The 15,083-nt window shown below is 40.5% G+C and overlaps 1 protein-coding gene across 1 annotated transcript in view; it reads right to left on the bottom strand.

Moving 5' to 3' along the window:
- Positions 1–15,083, bottom strand: part of CCS (copper chaperone for SOD1) — a 149,138-nt gene that overhangs the window by 96,061 nt on the left and 37,994 nt on the right. The window contains exons 3-4 of the mRNA XM_089405349.1: positions 562–634; positions 155–289 (exon numbers count right to left, since the gene is read on the bottom strand). Of these exons, the coding sequence (XP_089261475.1) occupies positions 155–289; positions 562–634 (208 nt within the window). The remainder of the gene's footprint in view (positions 1–154; positions 290–561; positions 635–15,083) is intronic.

The following is a 15,083-nucleotide window of genomic DNA, read 5'->3' as shown; positions in this document are numbered from 1 at the left end:
CTTCTGCTGTTATAAGAGGACAGATTTCATTTTGAATGTTTCAATGCACATATAGAATGTACCTTTATGTTTCTAAATGGAATGAGAAATTATGATTTTTTTTCCGAAAAAATATATATTAGATGTGGCGAAAGCAAATGAAATGCACACTCACCATCAGGTAATCCCTGACCAATCAGCCGAGCCTTTCGACCTGCTTGTTCAAGAGCCATGCTCATAGTTTTAATGGGGATTGAACCAAGTACCCTGACTACTTGGTTGGGTAGGTCCACATCCACTCTCTTAACACCTGACAAACAAAAATACAATCCATGATGTCAAGGTTTCAGGACTCGTGATCATAACTTTGAACTTAAAAGTGAATTTTTAATGAACACTAAAAACTACCACTGACAGGTATTGACACAACTTATCTACTGCATTATTGAGAATGGTCTGTATGTCTTAGTCAAAGGAAATTAAAATATGAGCATAAGTTAACAAGTATGGGATATGAGTAGATAAAACTTCCAATATATATAAATAAAAATCATGAAATATAAAATGCAAATCATTTCATACCATCCAATGGCTCTAGCTTATTCCGAACAGCTGAAACACATCCCTCACACTTCATGTCTACCATAAATTCTGTCTGTCACATACAGACATTCCACTGAGTCAAAAAATCTCTAAGAAAAACAACATGCAACAATGTAGAACGTTGATATATTGATTCCAATCAAGTTGAGATATTGATTCCATGTAATAAAAGCACTCTCCAAGACCACAACTTTCCCACTCAACATCCAATGCATGAAACATAGGCCATGTGGTGAAAACACACTCCAACTGTATAGTCTTTGAGACCTAACACTTTAAATGAATATAATAAAACACCCAGGACAGCATTCAAACAATTAAGTGTTGTATATAATGAATGTTCTACCTAGTAGCAAGCATAACTGCTGTCTGTCAATGCACTCAATGACGTTTGTCATCCATAAGAAGATTGACAATTCATGTCAACCAACATTTAAATATATATCTTTCTTCTGCTTCCTACATTATTTCAATCAGTTTTAAGATCAGAATCCCCTGAATGCCAGAGAAATAAATTGCAGACTGCCTGTCAATGCATTCAACAACCTTTGTAGTCCATAAGAAGATTGACAATTCATGTCAACCAATATTTAAAAAGATTTCTTGTTCTGCTACTATTTTTAGACCAGAATTCTCTGAATACCCGAGGAATAAATTGCACTTTTTTCCTCTTTTGTAGCCCTTTATAAACGAACATGTCAACCAGCAGAAAAAGTATGCCTCCTATTGTTAAGACTTACTTCCATTAATTAAATGGATATTCAGACAAAAATACCTGGATGCAAGGAGAATAAAGCACACATTTTTTCTCCCTTTTTTATTGCAATTCAGGAAGGGAATTCTAATAGGAAACTGCCAAGACATACTTGTTCCAGCACTCTACTAATCTTCTAATTTCAGATCGAATTTAATATTCCAAGAAGATTATTAACCTAGAAAATTTTAAATCTGAATATACTGAATAAAAAATACACTGGGATTTTAACTGAGAAATTTCAAATTTCCAGTGGAAACAAACATAGCAAATAATTGTTGATTGAAGTAGAGCTGTGAGGGTTTTGCTTGCCTAAGTGTCAAGGTTAGCAGAGGGACCCACAAGACAGCCACTTAGCAGAATTATTAATTTAATTAACTATTTCCTAAAGTTGGACTTGTGAAAAATTTAAAATCCTAAAGTCAACTTATGATTTAATCTCAGCCCTTCATCAAGATCTAATCTCAGCTATTGAGAGTGATGGTGGAGCCCAGGTTGAATTATAAGAGGAAATAGGCGCAACGGCAAAAGTAGCCAGTTCAATTTGGCACAAGAGTGTGTTATCTCAGCAAAGAAGACTAGGGTTTTAGCAGACAGCAGAGATTCAGCAACTGAGTGAGAAAGAAAGGGCCGAATAGCCCTAACTCAGTTAGCTTCAGTGCAGCCATACGGCTCGCACGCCAAATAGCCCTAACTCAGTTAGCTTCAGTATAGCCATATGGCTTGCAGAAGGGTGTAGAGAGGCCAAGTTGTGCATCCATACAATGCGTATAGGGCGCAGGAAGGTTGTACTACGTGGTCGTACAACAGAGCAGGTGCCCAAGAGGGTGTTCTATTTTCCTTGGGGAGCTAATCAGCGGTTTTCTATTGTGAAAGGGAAGTGTTCCCTTGCTGTAAAAAATTATGAAGATAAGTTTTCACTAAGATAATAGAAAACACACACAGTTTGTAGGTTTACCCCAAAGTTGGGGTTTCCTAGGTATTTCTGGTGTCTTATGTGTTGAATGTAATTTTTCAATTCTATTTAATTTCCCCTGTGCATGCTATATGTCAGAAAACTCAATGTATTTGTAATTTAAGTTTCCAAAACAACAATTATTTATATTTTTGGTTGCACACTTAGAAAATTGCAAATCAGTTACAGGGTTTTAAGGGAAACTAACTTGGTATCAAAGATTAGCCTCTGAATGAAGACCAAGCATGTTTTATCTTCAGGAGCAGGTTCTGCGATTTAGAGGAGCGAGTTCACCAATTCGACTTGACTGCTACAGTTTCTGGGCAGTATGGCTTATCAAGGTCTCAGATTTGAGGATAGGTTGGATAGCGCATCCAACTTCTGCTCATGGCATGAGAGAATTGGTGTGGTGTTAGAGGAACAAGGGGTGTGGGAGTTTGTGGATAATGTCCCAGCTGCCCCCAATGACCCTCCGCAGTTGGCTCAGCATAATAGTAGAGATGCTAAGGCGAGGAGAATCATCTTGGAGGGAGTCAAAGACCAGATCATCCCTCACCTAACCGGGAAGAAGTCAACAAAGCCATGTGGAAAGCCATTATTGGCCTCTATTAGGGTTCGAACTATGAAAATTCCTATCCTCAAGGAACCCCTACTGCAGCAAAAAAAGAATTTACTTTTCCTACTTGATTTTAATATACATTATCAAGTTATTTTCTGAATACTGAAATAAATTACTTCTGCAGCCTACACTACTTTAAATTTGATTACACGAAACAGAAAACTGAGCAAAGAACAAAATACATAGGACACAGTTATTTTTGGACAAAATAGTCCCCAAAAAACCCAATGCAGGAAAATTGGTACAGAAGCTTTGAGGGTTTTCTATTATTAGGCAGTAATTCTGAATACAATGCTGGATGCCTTCCCGACAATCCAATGACAGAGAAAATACAATGGCGGAAAACTGAGTGAGTTTTACCTCACTTCACTCGGCAGATTCTGCATGATCCCGCAGCAAAACTGGCTAACCCCTGCTACCTCTGCGTTGGCCCTGCGTAGGCCCTGCATTAGCCTTACAGCCTCTGTTTCAGCTCTGCGCTGTCTCTTCTACCTTCGGCATCAGCCTTCCCTGTTGTTCCGACAGTCTGGCTTTGTACGTTAGGGCAGCTTTTGCTTCTGCGCTGGCCCTTTTGGCTTTGCGTCAACCTGCGTGGGCCCAAATTAGCCCAACATCAATCCTTTAGTTGTTGCGATGCCTCCACTAGAGTCTCTCTGTCAGTACTACCAAACTATCTCTGCCCTCTACTGCAAAATGATCACCTAGTTCGAATTTCTCAGCTTCCTAGCCCCAGAAATCGAACTCTAGACCAATTCATTCTCTCCGTGTGTATTTCTAAATGAACCCCGGGCCTCCTTATACTTTTCTCATTGAGACTTCAACGGTCGAGATTAAGTTTCTAATCAATGGCTAAGATTAAAACTTGACTTGATCCGCCTTCTAGATCATTCTCACCCATATTTTGATTAATACCCATTAATACTTTAATTTTCCTAAGTTTAGACTTAGAAACCCCATTAAGAATATTAATTATTTTAATAAAATACAATCCGAGTGGAATTTCACCAAATGGTTTTTGGGTTCTTTAGAACTCATGTGCCTTAGCCTCTCCACTAATTAACATGGCTATAGCACATCCGATGCTACCAAAAATTAATACTCCCTCTTAGCGAGGAAAGTGCTCTAGCAACAATGTCCAACTGCATGCTACTCTGTCTCTGAAGCATCTCCTTTTCGCACTGTTGCTGCCACCAACATTGTGTTGATGTTGCTACTATAATGTTGCATCTATACTACAACTGCCTCTCAAATGTTGCATCTGCTATGTTGCTAGCACTACCACTGCTAACACTGCATTCACACTGCAACTCAGTCGCTGAGAGAAGCAACTGAAAAAAAATCCAAAATTACTGAACTTAATTGTGTTCAGTATAATACCATGAATGTTGGAATCTAACTGCTGCTAGTCTCAAACCCTCTGAATCTTCTGCATTGTTGCTAACTTCTGCATTGTTGCTAACTTCTGCACTGTTGCCAACCTTGCTCTGCGTTGATCAGTCTCTGGTCTCAGGCTACTGCATCTGTCTCTCCAAGCAATCCAATGCATCATCTGATACCAAGTCCATCTCGCTACCGCTGAATCTTGGGCTCCCGTAGAAAGGTGATGATCCAAGAGGTGGACTCCTCAAGGATCCTACCCACATGTATTCCTCCCGACTACAGCTCAATATCGCCCCATTTCCCTCCTAGAGATGTGTGGGCACTCAACGCAAACTCATCTTCATCAATTTTTGTTGGAGTAGCCTTAGGATCATGTTTCTCATCCTTACCCTTTTGCTTCAAAGGACACAGGGATGCAAAGTGGCCCATCTTGCCACATCTAAAACATTTCACCTTCGAAATGTCCTTCTTCCGCTTATGCTTTTGTTGTCCCTTTGATGCTAGAGTTGCGTTCTCCTCCTCCTCCTTGGTCTTCGTGCCACTCCCACCACTGCCATTAAGGTTGACCTTTACCAGGTCCCTCCTTAATTCCTCCTGTTGAAGGGTTGCCCACATCTCCTCCCATGAAGGTAGTCTTTCCTTGCCCAATATACTTTGGACGATGACTTGCCCTTCATCCGAGACTCCATTCAAGGTCATCCTTACCATTGTGGTAGACTGAGTAGACCCCACTGCAGCAAGTTGGTCTCTGGTGTCCTGAAGACGTTGAAGATAGGAGTTAACTCCTTCTCCCTTCTGTATCAATGTTCGCTGCAACTTTTGTTCTAAGTACATCTTCTGTTGTTCGGAAGAATCTTCATACAGTGAAGACAAAGCTTCCCACATCTCTCAGGCTGTATCTTTGCCCTGCAAGTGTGAGACCACATGATCTCGAACTCCATTGAGTATGAACCTCTTCGCCTTCCCCTGCTAGGCCTTGTACTTCTTCTTTTGATCATTGTCAATGGGAATAGCCACAACACTCTTGACGTAGGCTTCGAGATCGTACTCCTCCAAAATAACTAAGATTCTGGTCTTCCATATGACATAGTTGGAAACTCCTTCCAAGTTGTCCTGATCTCTGAGCCCATGTGATGCCATCTCACTCAAACTGTCAAACTGACTCCTCTAGTCACTGCTTAGCATTGGTTCCCGGCAAGTGAGAAATTCTAACTTTCGGCAAGAAAAGTTCTCTAAGGAGAAAATTCCCCTTCTATGTGTCCTCACTCTTTTCCGACAAATTTCTGCCCCTACAGAAATTGTGTCCTTCAAGCATTGCGCTGAGGCTCTGTGTCACTCCCTCTGCCTTTGCAAACTCACGAACTGGAAATCATACCTCTCTGTCGACTCTCTCAAAGAGAGATTTCATCGGAATCTCTGCTTCTTGGCAAGGACTACGCAATCCCTTCAAGGGGATTCGAATTTCTGCCAAGTGCAGCTTTAGCCTCTCTACTCAGTGTTGGATCTACTCTTCCTGTTTCAAAATCAATCCTCTGATACCATGTGAAAATTCCTATCCTCAAGGAACCCCTACTGCAGCAAAAATTGAATTTACTTCTCCTACTTGATTTTAATATACATTATCAAGTTATTTTTTGAATACTAAAGTAAATTACTTCTGCAGCCTGCAATACTTTAAATTTGATTACGTGAAATAGAAGACTGAGCAAAGAACAAGATACATAGGACACAGTGATTTTTGGAAAAAATGAAAATAGTCCCCGAAAAAACCCAACGCGGGAAAACCAGTGCAGCAACTCTGAGGGTTTTCTATTATTAAGTTGTAGTTCTGAATACAATGTTGGATACCTGTTACACAGTGTTTTATCACCGGCCCCGCATCCCCTGATCCTGGATAGAGTCGGTCCCTAAATGACATCTTCTCTTTGTCATATACCAAAATATGTGTCCAAATCTTCCATATTACTCTAGAAGATTGCCTAAGCTCATTAACCCTGAAGTTGACCCCTTTTTACTCATGTTTCAAAATCGTCTCAGGTCATCAGTTTCCTACCTGCGACGATAGCCTAGAATGAACTAACGCCTCGTGACGTCGTCTCTGAGTCTCAATGTTTGACCCACGACCGTCTCTGAGTCTTAGTGTTTGACCCGCGACGACCCAGATGTAGCGAATTAGTTCAAACAGAATACTTCTAGGTGGTTCTAGAGTTGGTTGCTGAGTCAAAGAAGTTCACCTCTCCTCATTTGAGATGGTAGTTCCGCCTTTTCAGTAACCTCCCATGAAGATAAGCTTCCTCTCCCCTCATTTGTGGAGGCTCCTCCTCTTATAAAAGCATCCTCCATGGCTATGATCAGCTAGTTCTTAGTTCTTAGTTAGCTAGTTCTTGGTTTGTTGGATTGATAGCTTACAGTTTGGATTGTTGATAGCCTAGCAATAGCTTGTGAGGTATGAGAATAGCCTTTCATGTTGTGGATTGATAGTGTGAAATGGTTTTGTAAGAAGGAAGCCTTGTTGTGATTGCCTTAGTTTCATACTTGTGCTTTTGGGTGAGAGAGAGTCATCAGTCTTTCTGGGAGACCTTTGAGAGTGAATGCTTATGGAGACATACTGATCGGACCCTTCAAGGAAGCTTGCAACATCAAGGCATGGTTGTAAGCTTTATTGTTGTTTATATTAATACAATCAATGGTTATTTCCTATATCATGTATGAAATGTATGTTGATAGCTTATGGTTCCTTGACTCTATAAGTAGATAGTTCGTTGTTGTGCTCTATTATGTGTTTTGTCGTTTTCATATGTTGTTTCAGGTGAATCATTCATTAAGGAGAAGAAAGCGATAGCTAAAGCGACGTGACGAAGACTTCATCAAACACCAGTATAAGGTAGGCCTCTTCAACGATAACTATTTAAGGAATTAGCTATTGTCTTTGTCTTGCTGTGACTAGACCCACTCTAGGGCTAGAGGGGTTGTCTCTGTCCGCATAGGGAACTTACCTGTATCACAATGCCCTCCCGGCAATCCAGTGACAGAGAAAATACAATGGCGGAAAACTGAGTGAATTTTACCTCACTTCACCCGACAGATTCTAGTTGATCCGGCAGCAAAACTGGCTAACCCTGGCTACCTCTGCGTAGGCCCTGTGTCAGCTCTGCGTTGTCTCTTTTGCCTTCTGCGTCAACCTTCCCGGTTGTTACGGCAGTTCTAGCTTTCTACGTGAGGGTAGCTTCTGCTTCTGTGTTGGCCCTTTGGCTCTACGTTAGGCTTGCATGGGCCCAGATTGACCCAGCGTCGGTCCTTCTAGCTGCTGTGTTGCCTCCACTAGCGTCTTTTCGCCTCTCTGTCAGTACTACCAAACTATCCCTACCCCTTTGTTGCAAAATGATCACCTAGTTCAAATTTCTCAGCTTCCTAGCCCCAGAAATCAAACTCCAGATCAATTCATTCTCTCTGTGTGTGTTTTTAAATGAACCCCAAGCCTCCTTCTTATACTTTTCTCGTTGAGACTTCAACGACCGAGATTAAGTCTCTTATCAAAGGCTAAGATTAAAACTTGACTTGATCCGCCTTCTAGATCATTCTCACCCATATTTTGATTAATAACCATTAATACTTTAATTTTCCTAAATTTAGACTTAGGAACCCCATTAAAAATATTAATTATTTTAATAAAATACAATCCAGGTGGAATTTCACCAAACTGTTTCGGGGTTCTTTAGAACTCATGTGCCTTATCGTCTCCACCAATTTTCATGGCTAGAGCACATCCGATGCTACCAAAAACTAACACGAACGAGGCCAAAAATTTAGTGCTAAAGGATAAATTGAGAACCATCAAAATGACCAAGTCAGATTTCATGGTGTCTTACCTCCCTAAGTTTACCTAGGGACGAGTTGGTTGGTGTGGGCGACATAGTTCTAGATAGAGAACTAGTGAGTTTTGCCCTTATGGGTTTCACGAAGGCTTCGGAAACCATTACAGATGGAATATGTGCCAAAGAGAAGCTTCCAGACTAGAAGCAATTATGCAGTCACTACGTCTAAGAAGAACATTGTAGATATGCTCAGTTAGGGTCTTGCACCAAGACTGGAGATGAAGAGAACTTTGCCCTAGCCAACAAAGGAGGCAAGACAAAGTGCAAGAAGAATAGTGGTGGTGTTGAGCCATGCCCCAAGAGTGAAAAGAAGAAGAGAGATCTTAGCAAGATCAAGTGTTTTTCGTGCCACCTATTTGGCCATTATGCTAGTAAGTGCCTTAACCTGAAGAAGGGGTCCAAGAAAGACCAAGTAGCAGCCTCTACAGAGATAGATGAGTTCTCTTCTCATTCTGAGAATGAGTTCTCACTTATTACTTGCATGACAAACTCAGTGGATACCAGTTTATAGTATGTAGACAGTGGTGTGTAATGTCATATGATGGGGAACAAGAACTACTTCAACAAATTGACAGAGAAGGACATGCAGTTCCATATTGAGATGGGAGATGACGGGAAGTATCAAGCCAAGGGCATTCGTATAGTCAAATTTGAGAGGTAGTCGGGAAACCTTTTATTTCTCAGAGATGTCCTTTATGTTCCAGGGCTCAGGAAGAACCTTATTTTAGTTTCAGCATTGGAAGATAATGGGTACGAGGTGATCTTCAAACAAGATAGGGTTTACATAAAACCTTCAAACTCCAAGGTGGCCAAGTAGATTGGGGTCAGACATAAGAGCCTGTACACATTGCAATTTGAGGCAACCGCAACATTGACTAACAGAGGGAGCCATGACTTAAACAATGAGCTTGGGGAGTTATGGCATAGGCGCATGGGGCATTTGCACCATGGCGGGCTGAAAATCCTCAAGGAGATTGCAACGGGGTTGCCACAGTGTAGCGTGGATCAGCATGAGGTGTGCAAAGGTTGCACACTTGGCAAGCATGCCAAAGCCTCTTTTCCTAGCAGAGACAACAGGGCCAAGGGAATCTTGGACCTTGTTCATTCAAACGTTTGTGGTCCCTTCTCCTCAATATCCCTCTCGAGGTACAAGTATTGTGTCACCTTCATAGGTGATCAATCGAGATAGACTTGGATATTCTTCATCAAGAAGAAGAACGAAGTCTTTTTGAAGTTTCAGGAGTTTTGGGCCTGGGTTGAAAACCAGTCTAGAAAGAAAATCAAGGTGTTGAGGTCAGATAACAGTGGGGAGTACACCTCAAATGTCTTGAAGGAGTTTTGTGCTAAAGAGGGCATCAGGAGGGAGCTAACCACACCATATCACCCTCAGCAGAATAGGGTGACAGAGCGCTAGAACAGGGCCATAGTTGGAGGCAAAATTCGTCGGTCTTGAAAAAATAAATTTCAAAAGGTCCTGGGACTAAGGTAAATTAATTATTTTGATAAATTTTAAACCTTTGATCCTTGGGGGTTAAGTCAAAGTCAAATTTTTTGGGAAATTAACTCACAAATTCTATTTTTGAGCTAATTAAAATGCATTTAATTAGAAATTTCGAATTTCCCCAAATATTTAAATACTTCGACGGATGAGATTAAAAGAAATTTTAATCTTCATCAGTGGTCGAGAATCAAAACCCTAAAATTTGATTTTTTCAATTTTGGCAAATTTTTTCCTAATTTTGGACATATTGAACACTTGTTGTAGCATCATTAGCTTGATGATCTGCTAATTTGTTTACTGCTGTAATTAGTTATATCAGATCTGAAAGTTACTTAATACTTCACCTTTAAGTGGGCTAAAATCATAAATTTGCATGTGCTAATCATAGGAAAAAATTATGTTTCGCATACTTGATGAATTTCATGATCTAAAGTGAATCTCTTACTGCTGTCATAACACTAATAAGTTCTAAAATTTCTAAAGTATTATCATTGATCTGAATTATTGGAAATCTAAAGTTTGCTTATCTCATCTTGGTCTTAAGAATTAACTAAGTTTGCACTTGAAAACAGTCAAGAATCCAAGTCTAATCTTGTTGATGAATAAAGTTAACTTGAGCATCTAAGATCTAATTGGCATTGTGATACTAGCATAAGAATATTTCTTGAAGAACTTCGATTTACATCTTGTGTTGATAATCATTGGTGGATAAGTGCTCTAGTTTCTCAAAATTGTCATCACCTTGTGGACTAATCTCTAGTTGAAACTTGCACTTGTATCTTTAAGCATTTATCTTGTTTAAGATTGTTATTTCATCATTGTTAAGTACTTTTGTTATAAGATAATTCACATTAAGTACTTAAATAACATAAACAAATCTTAACTCAAGATAAATTTCACTCATAATTGTTGCACAAGCTTCCTAGGACGTAGTTTGCATTAATAATTTTACCTCCAAGCATAAGCTTGGTTGATAGACTCCTAGGGCAACCCTTTTCCAATTAGTTTGAGAGATTCAACTCTTCTTAGTGGTTAACATAGTGACCTTGCAATTGTTAGAGCCACAGAGTCTGTAGCGCCGAAGGCCCTAGGTGGGAACACAAGGGGAGGTATCGTTAATCAAGCCACTTCCTGCTTCCCGTTGGCTTCCATTTCACAACCTACTCTAAAGATTGTTTCTCAAAATAGTTAAGGGAGAGGTTCAACTTAAACTAGCCATTTAAGCTAAAAATAACCAACATCCTTACATCACACCTAGCTCTTAGGAATTGCATATCATATAGGATCATCATTCACCTAAGCAACAGTTGTCGATCCGGTTACTTGGCATCTAATTTATAAATAAGCGAGAATTTGACTCCACATGGAACTGGTCTCAATAGTGAATTTAATCTTATATCTTGCTTAAATTAACCAAGTAGCTAGGCCGCTCAACTGTCTCACAGATGAGTTGGTTTCCAACTTGTCTCTCACCTAATTTCCATAAGGACTACCCCCATAGCCTATTGTTGGGAGACAGCTAGAACGGAGTGGGCGGGGATCAGAGTGACAGCCCCCACCCTAAGTCGTTGTCGCGGTGCCTATACAATCTAGGCGACAACACACCCGATTGCAAAATGAATAAAGTACCTTTTGATTTGAAGCCCACCTTCATTTGTGTGCTCTTGCAAGATGGGTGAGAAGCATATGACTGATGCAGGTGGCAAAGATGAATAATGGCATGTCATTAGCTAGTGGTGGTTGTCAGGGGTTGTTGGCTGATTGGTTGGATGTGCAGCGTGGGTGAAAAATTTTCTCCTATGGGGTTACCCACTTTTGGTGGGCAACAAGTACCAAAATATTGGATGAAATCATCAGGAGCCAAACACCATTCAATGGCAGGTTTGGACTAGGACATAAACAAAATAATATTGATAAAGGTTCAAGTTCTATGTTGATAGAAAATTGTTAAATTGGCAACTAGGGCCAAACTCCATGTGGGTCGGCTTATTTATGGCAACTGATATTTTTATTGGATCCCTTTCGTCGAGAGGTGTAGGATTGATCCAAAGATCATCCGATTCCGATATGTATTTATGGAGATATGAATTCAGCTCTCATGTAGGCTCTAGAAGCCCAAACGTCATGTCTATTCACTTATATATTTTTAGTATAAATAAAAGAGGATTTGATGTCATTTCGCAGAGATACATTATTGAGGTGATCTCCTCCTCTCCATGTCTTTGGAGCAAGAGAGAGACACCATGAAAATGTACACTGGCCTATGATGCCCTAGTTCTAACGCACAGCAATCACAGTAAACGTAATGCCATATACGTAGCCATGGTAGATGGAAGCCGCAGTAGAAGGGAGCCACAGTAAATGGAAGCTGTTGTGATACATTGCCCTAAGCCGCAGTCAACGTGAGAATCTCCTCCTAAAGAGCCGCAGTCATAACACGCAATTCACGGGCAATGACATAACGCAGCAATAGATACATATATATGCAGCATGGCAATATATATTACACACTGTACATATACTCTACAAACAGCTCAATGCATTTTCATGGAAATATCTGATATGCCATTCATGGTGAAAAGTTGTTCAAGGAAATCTGATATGCTATGGTTAAACCAGATACGCTGCTCAAGGAAAACAGATGCACTATTCATGGTGAAACCCTATCGCAGTAAGGGTAATAATGAAGCCACAGTCCATGCAAAAATCCGCAGTCAATATATGAAGCCACAGTGGTTCTCGCAGTCAAAGAAGAATCAGAATCCATGTGAATCTTGGATACAGGTATATGCAGATCATGGAGAATACACGCAGGCAATGACTATGTATACGCAGCAGTAATAGAGATATATACACGTTGTAATAGGACATGTTACACGCAGTTATAAGTGAAGGTTATACATTGTACTTATACGCTATTCATAGTGGGTGTGACATGTTCAAGAAACCTTAAACACAGTTTGTGTAATATAGATACTTAGCCACAGTTCGCTGTAATGGGAACGAAATATGCATCATACGCTGTAATGGGACAACAGTATATACGCACAGCATGGAGAATACGTAGTCATCATGAAGACAGCCAACGTGATGCCATCCGTTGTCATATAGACGCAGTTCATATATATATATATATATATATATATATATATATATATATATACACGTTGTTCAACGATTTTCATAATAATGAAATATATATACGCTGTCCATATGCACAGAGATAACTGTTGTCAAGGCATGGAGTCGTTGTCAATTCCTGGAGCTGCAGGTAAGGGTAACAATATGTTGTCATGTGTAACGTACTGATATACGCATCAGTAGCATGGATACTATACATGATATACGCAGACATAAAAGGTGACGTATATATGTGTGTGTGTTGATTTTTATGGTGCAACTGTGATAAATGATGCAACGGACAACATCATGATAAATGAGATCAAGATCATGGGCAGCGTGGGTAGCATGAAGCATGATGAGATCATGAGCAGCGTGAACAACATGATGATCATGGGCAACATGATGGTGCTACACAGTAAGGTGCAACAAATGGACGAGATGTGGCATGATGATAGGTGGAGGAGTCACCTTGAGAATCAGTTGAAGCAGAATGTCTTCAACTGATCTCATCATGATACAATATGATCTATGCTAGATCTAGATAAGTCAAAGTATTGACTTCTGTTGTAAATGTACTCTCTCTCTCTCTCCTTCTCTGTTGAACTTTGAAGATAAAAGAAGATTTGATCAAAGGGTTTCCCCACACATTGTGGGGTTTGTCCCTGGCTCGCGCCATATCTTGTGTCCTCTTGTCTTGGCTTGTCTTCTGCGTTTTATATTTATGTTCTATCTGCAGTTTATCGTAATGCTGATGTGATTGCTAACTGTGAAAATCTAAATAAATTGCTCTAGCATAGAACATACCTAATCTTAACATGGTATCAGAGCTGAGGTGAAGACAATGCCCAAGAAAGAGTGAAAGAGCAATCACCGAAGACAGTTGGGACAAGACAGCAGGATCAATGGGTTCTTCATAATTCACCTAGGGTGAAGACAAAGCAGAGAATGTTATTAGAATGGCGCAGCGGAAGATTCTGATGGTCCATCTTAAGATCACTTCATTGGGAAGTTTGGATCTAAGGGTGGAAGGAAAGGCGGATGCCTTGTTGAAATAAGTTCGGTCGTTATGCGAAGGAGTGTGCGAATGGCAGAGACACATCTCTTGATGAAGATAACAATAATTCCTGGGACATCTTCAATGATCAAAAGAATGACTGGTAATGCAGGTCATCAAGGAAATGGTCGACTCTTCCACGAAAGCAAGGATCCCCAAATCTCTTTTATGTACCTGATCGAACCTGATGTCCATCTCGGAAATGGAAGTCAAAGGTTACAGGGTGGCACTTATCGATGGAAAGGTACGTGTTTGAAAATAGATCCTTTAAAGATGTTTTTGAGTTCAGGGTTGTATCAAGTTGCAGGAAGTCCACTGGGGACCATGTCCATTGACTCAGCTCCGGAGGACTGTGAGTCAGATGGTGACTAGGATGCCTGAATTCAAAAAGAAGCATGAAGGTACATGTCTGAAATGTACCGAAGGAAAATATTATAAGGGGACCATTCCCCTCATGCAGCAGGTTCACAGGTTTGGAACAAACCAAGGAGTTTGAGAATCATGATCAAGGAATCTCATGTATATAGGTGGAAGAAAGCCCTCTATGGCTTGAAGAAAAACACCTCGGGCATAGTATGAGAGGATTGATAGCTGTCTAATGCAACTGAGATTCACTAGGAGTGAAACCAATCCAAACCATTTCTCGAAGGTTGTGGATGATAAACCTCTCGTACTGGCACTTATGTCTGACAGGTGCAGACCCTCTCATTTATAGGAGACAGAGGGAGTTGGATTCTGAATGTGGGAAGATAAGCTGCAAGCTTGTGACTGCCTCGAGGATCTTAACTTTCAGAAGTTATATGGTAATGATGTCGGACCAGATTTTGGAAATGCCTCTGAGTTTCATAAACTCATTCGCGTTGATGTTCTTGGAGAACCTCCATCTGGACATCTGTGTTGCAGTTAGCATGGTGAGCTCATATTTGGTTGAGCCTCACTAGATTGGTGCCAAGAATCTTCTAAGATATCTTCAGGGAACAATCTCTCATGAATTGAGATACACTGCCGGAAATATGTAACCACATGATTATTCGAATGATGAGTGGGTAGGCAGTATGGAGGATCACTAGAGCACTTCTCAGTGTTGTTTCTCTTTGGAATTTGCCTCGATATCCTGGATGAGCAGGAAGCAGAAGTCGGTGACTCTGAGCACCACCAAGGCAGAATACATTGCTGATAGTATGGCCTTCTGTGAGGCAGTCTGGTTGCTGAAGCTCTTCAGTGAGCTGTTTGTACATAT

This window comes from Pinus tabuliformis, chromosome 2_2 (assembly GCF_031772625.1).
Source record: "Pinus tabuliformis cultivar Carrire ecotype Pingquan chromosome 2_2, CPIR1, whole genome shotgun sequence".
Classification (NCBI taxonomy): domain Eukaryota; kingdom Viridiplantae; phylum Streptophyta; class Pinopsida; order Pinales; family Pinaceae; genus Pinus; species Pinus tabuliformis.
The sequence above is the reverse complement of the archived record's forward strand: the minus strand, read 5'-3'. Positions and strand labels throughout refer to the sequence as shown.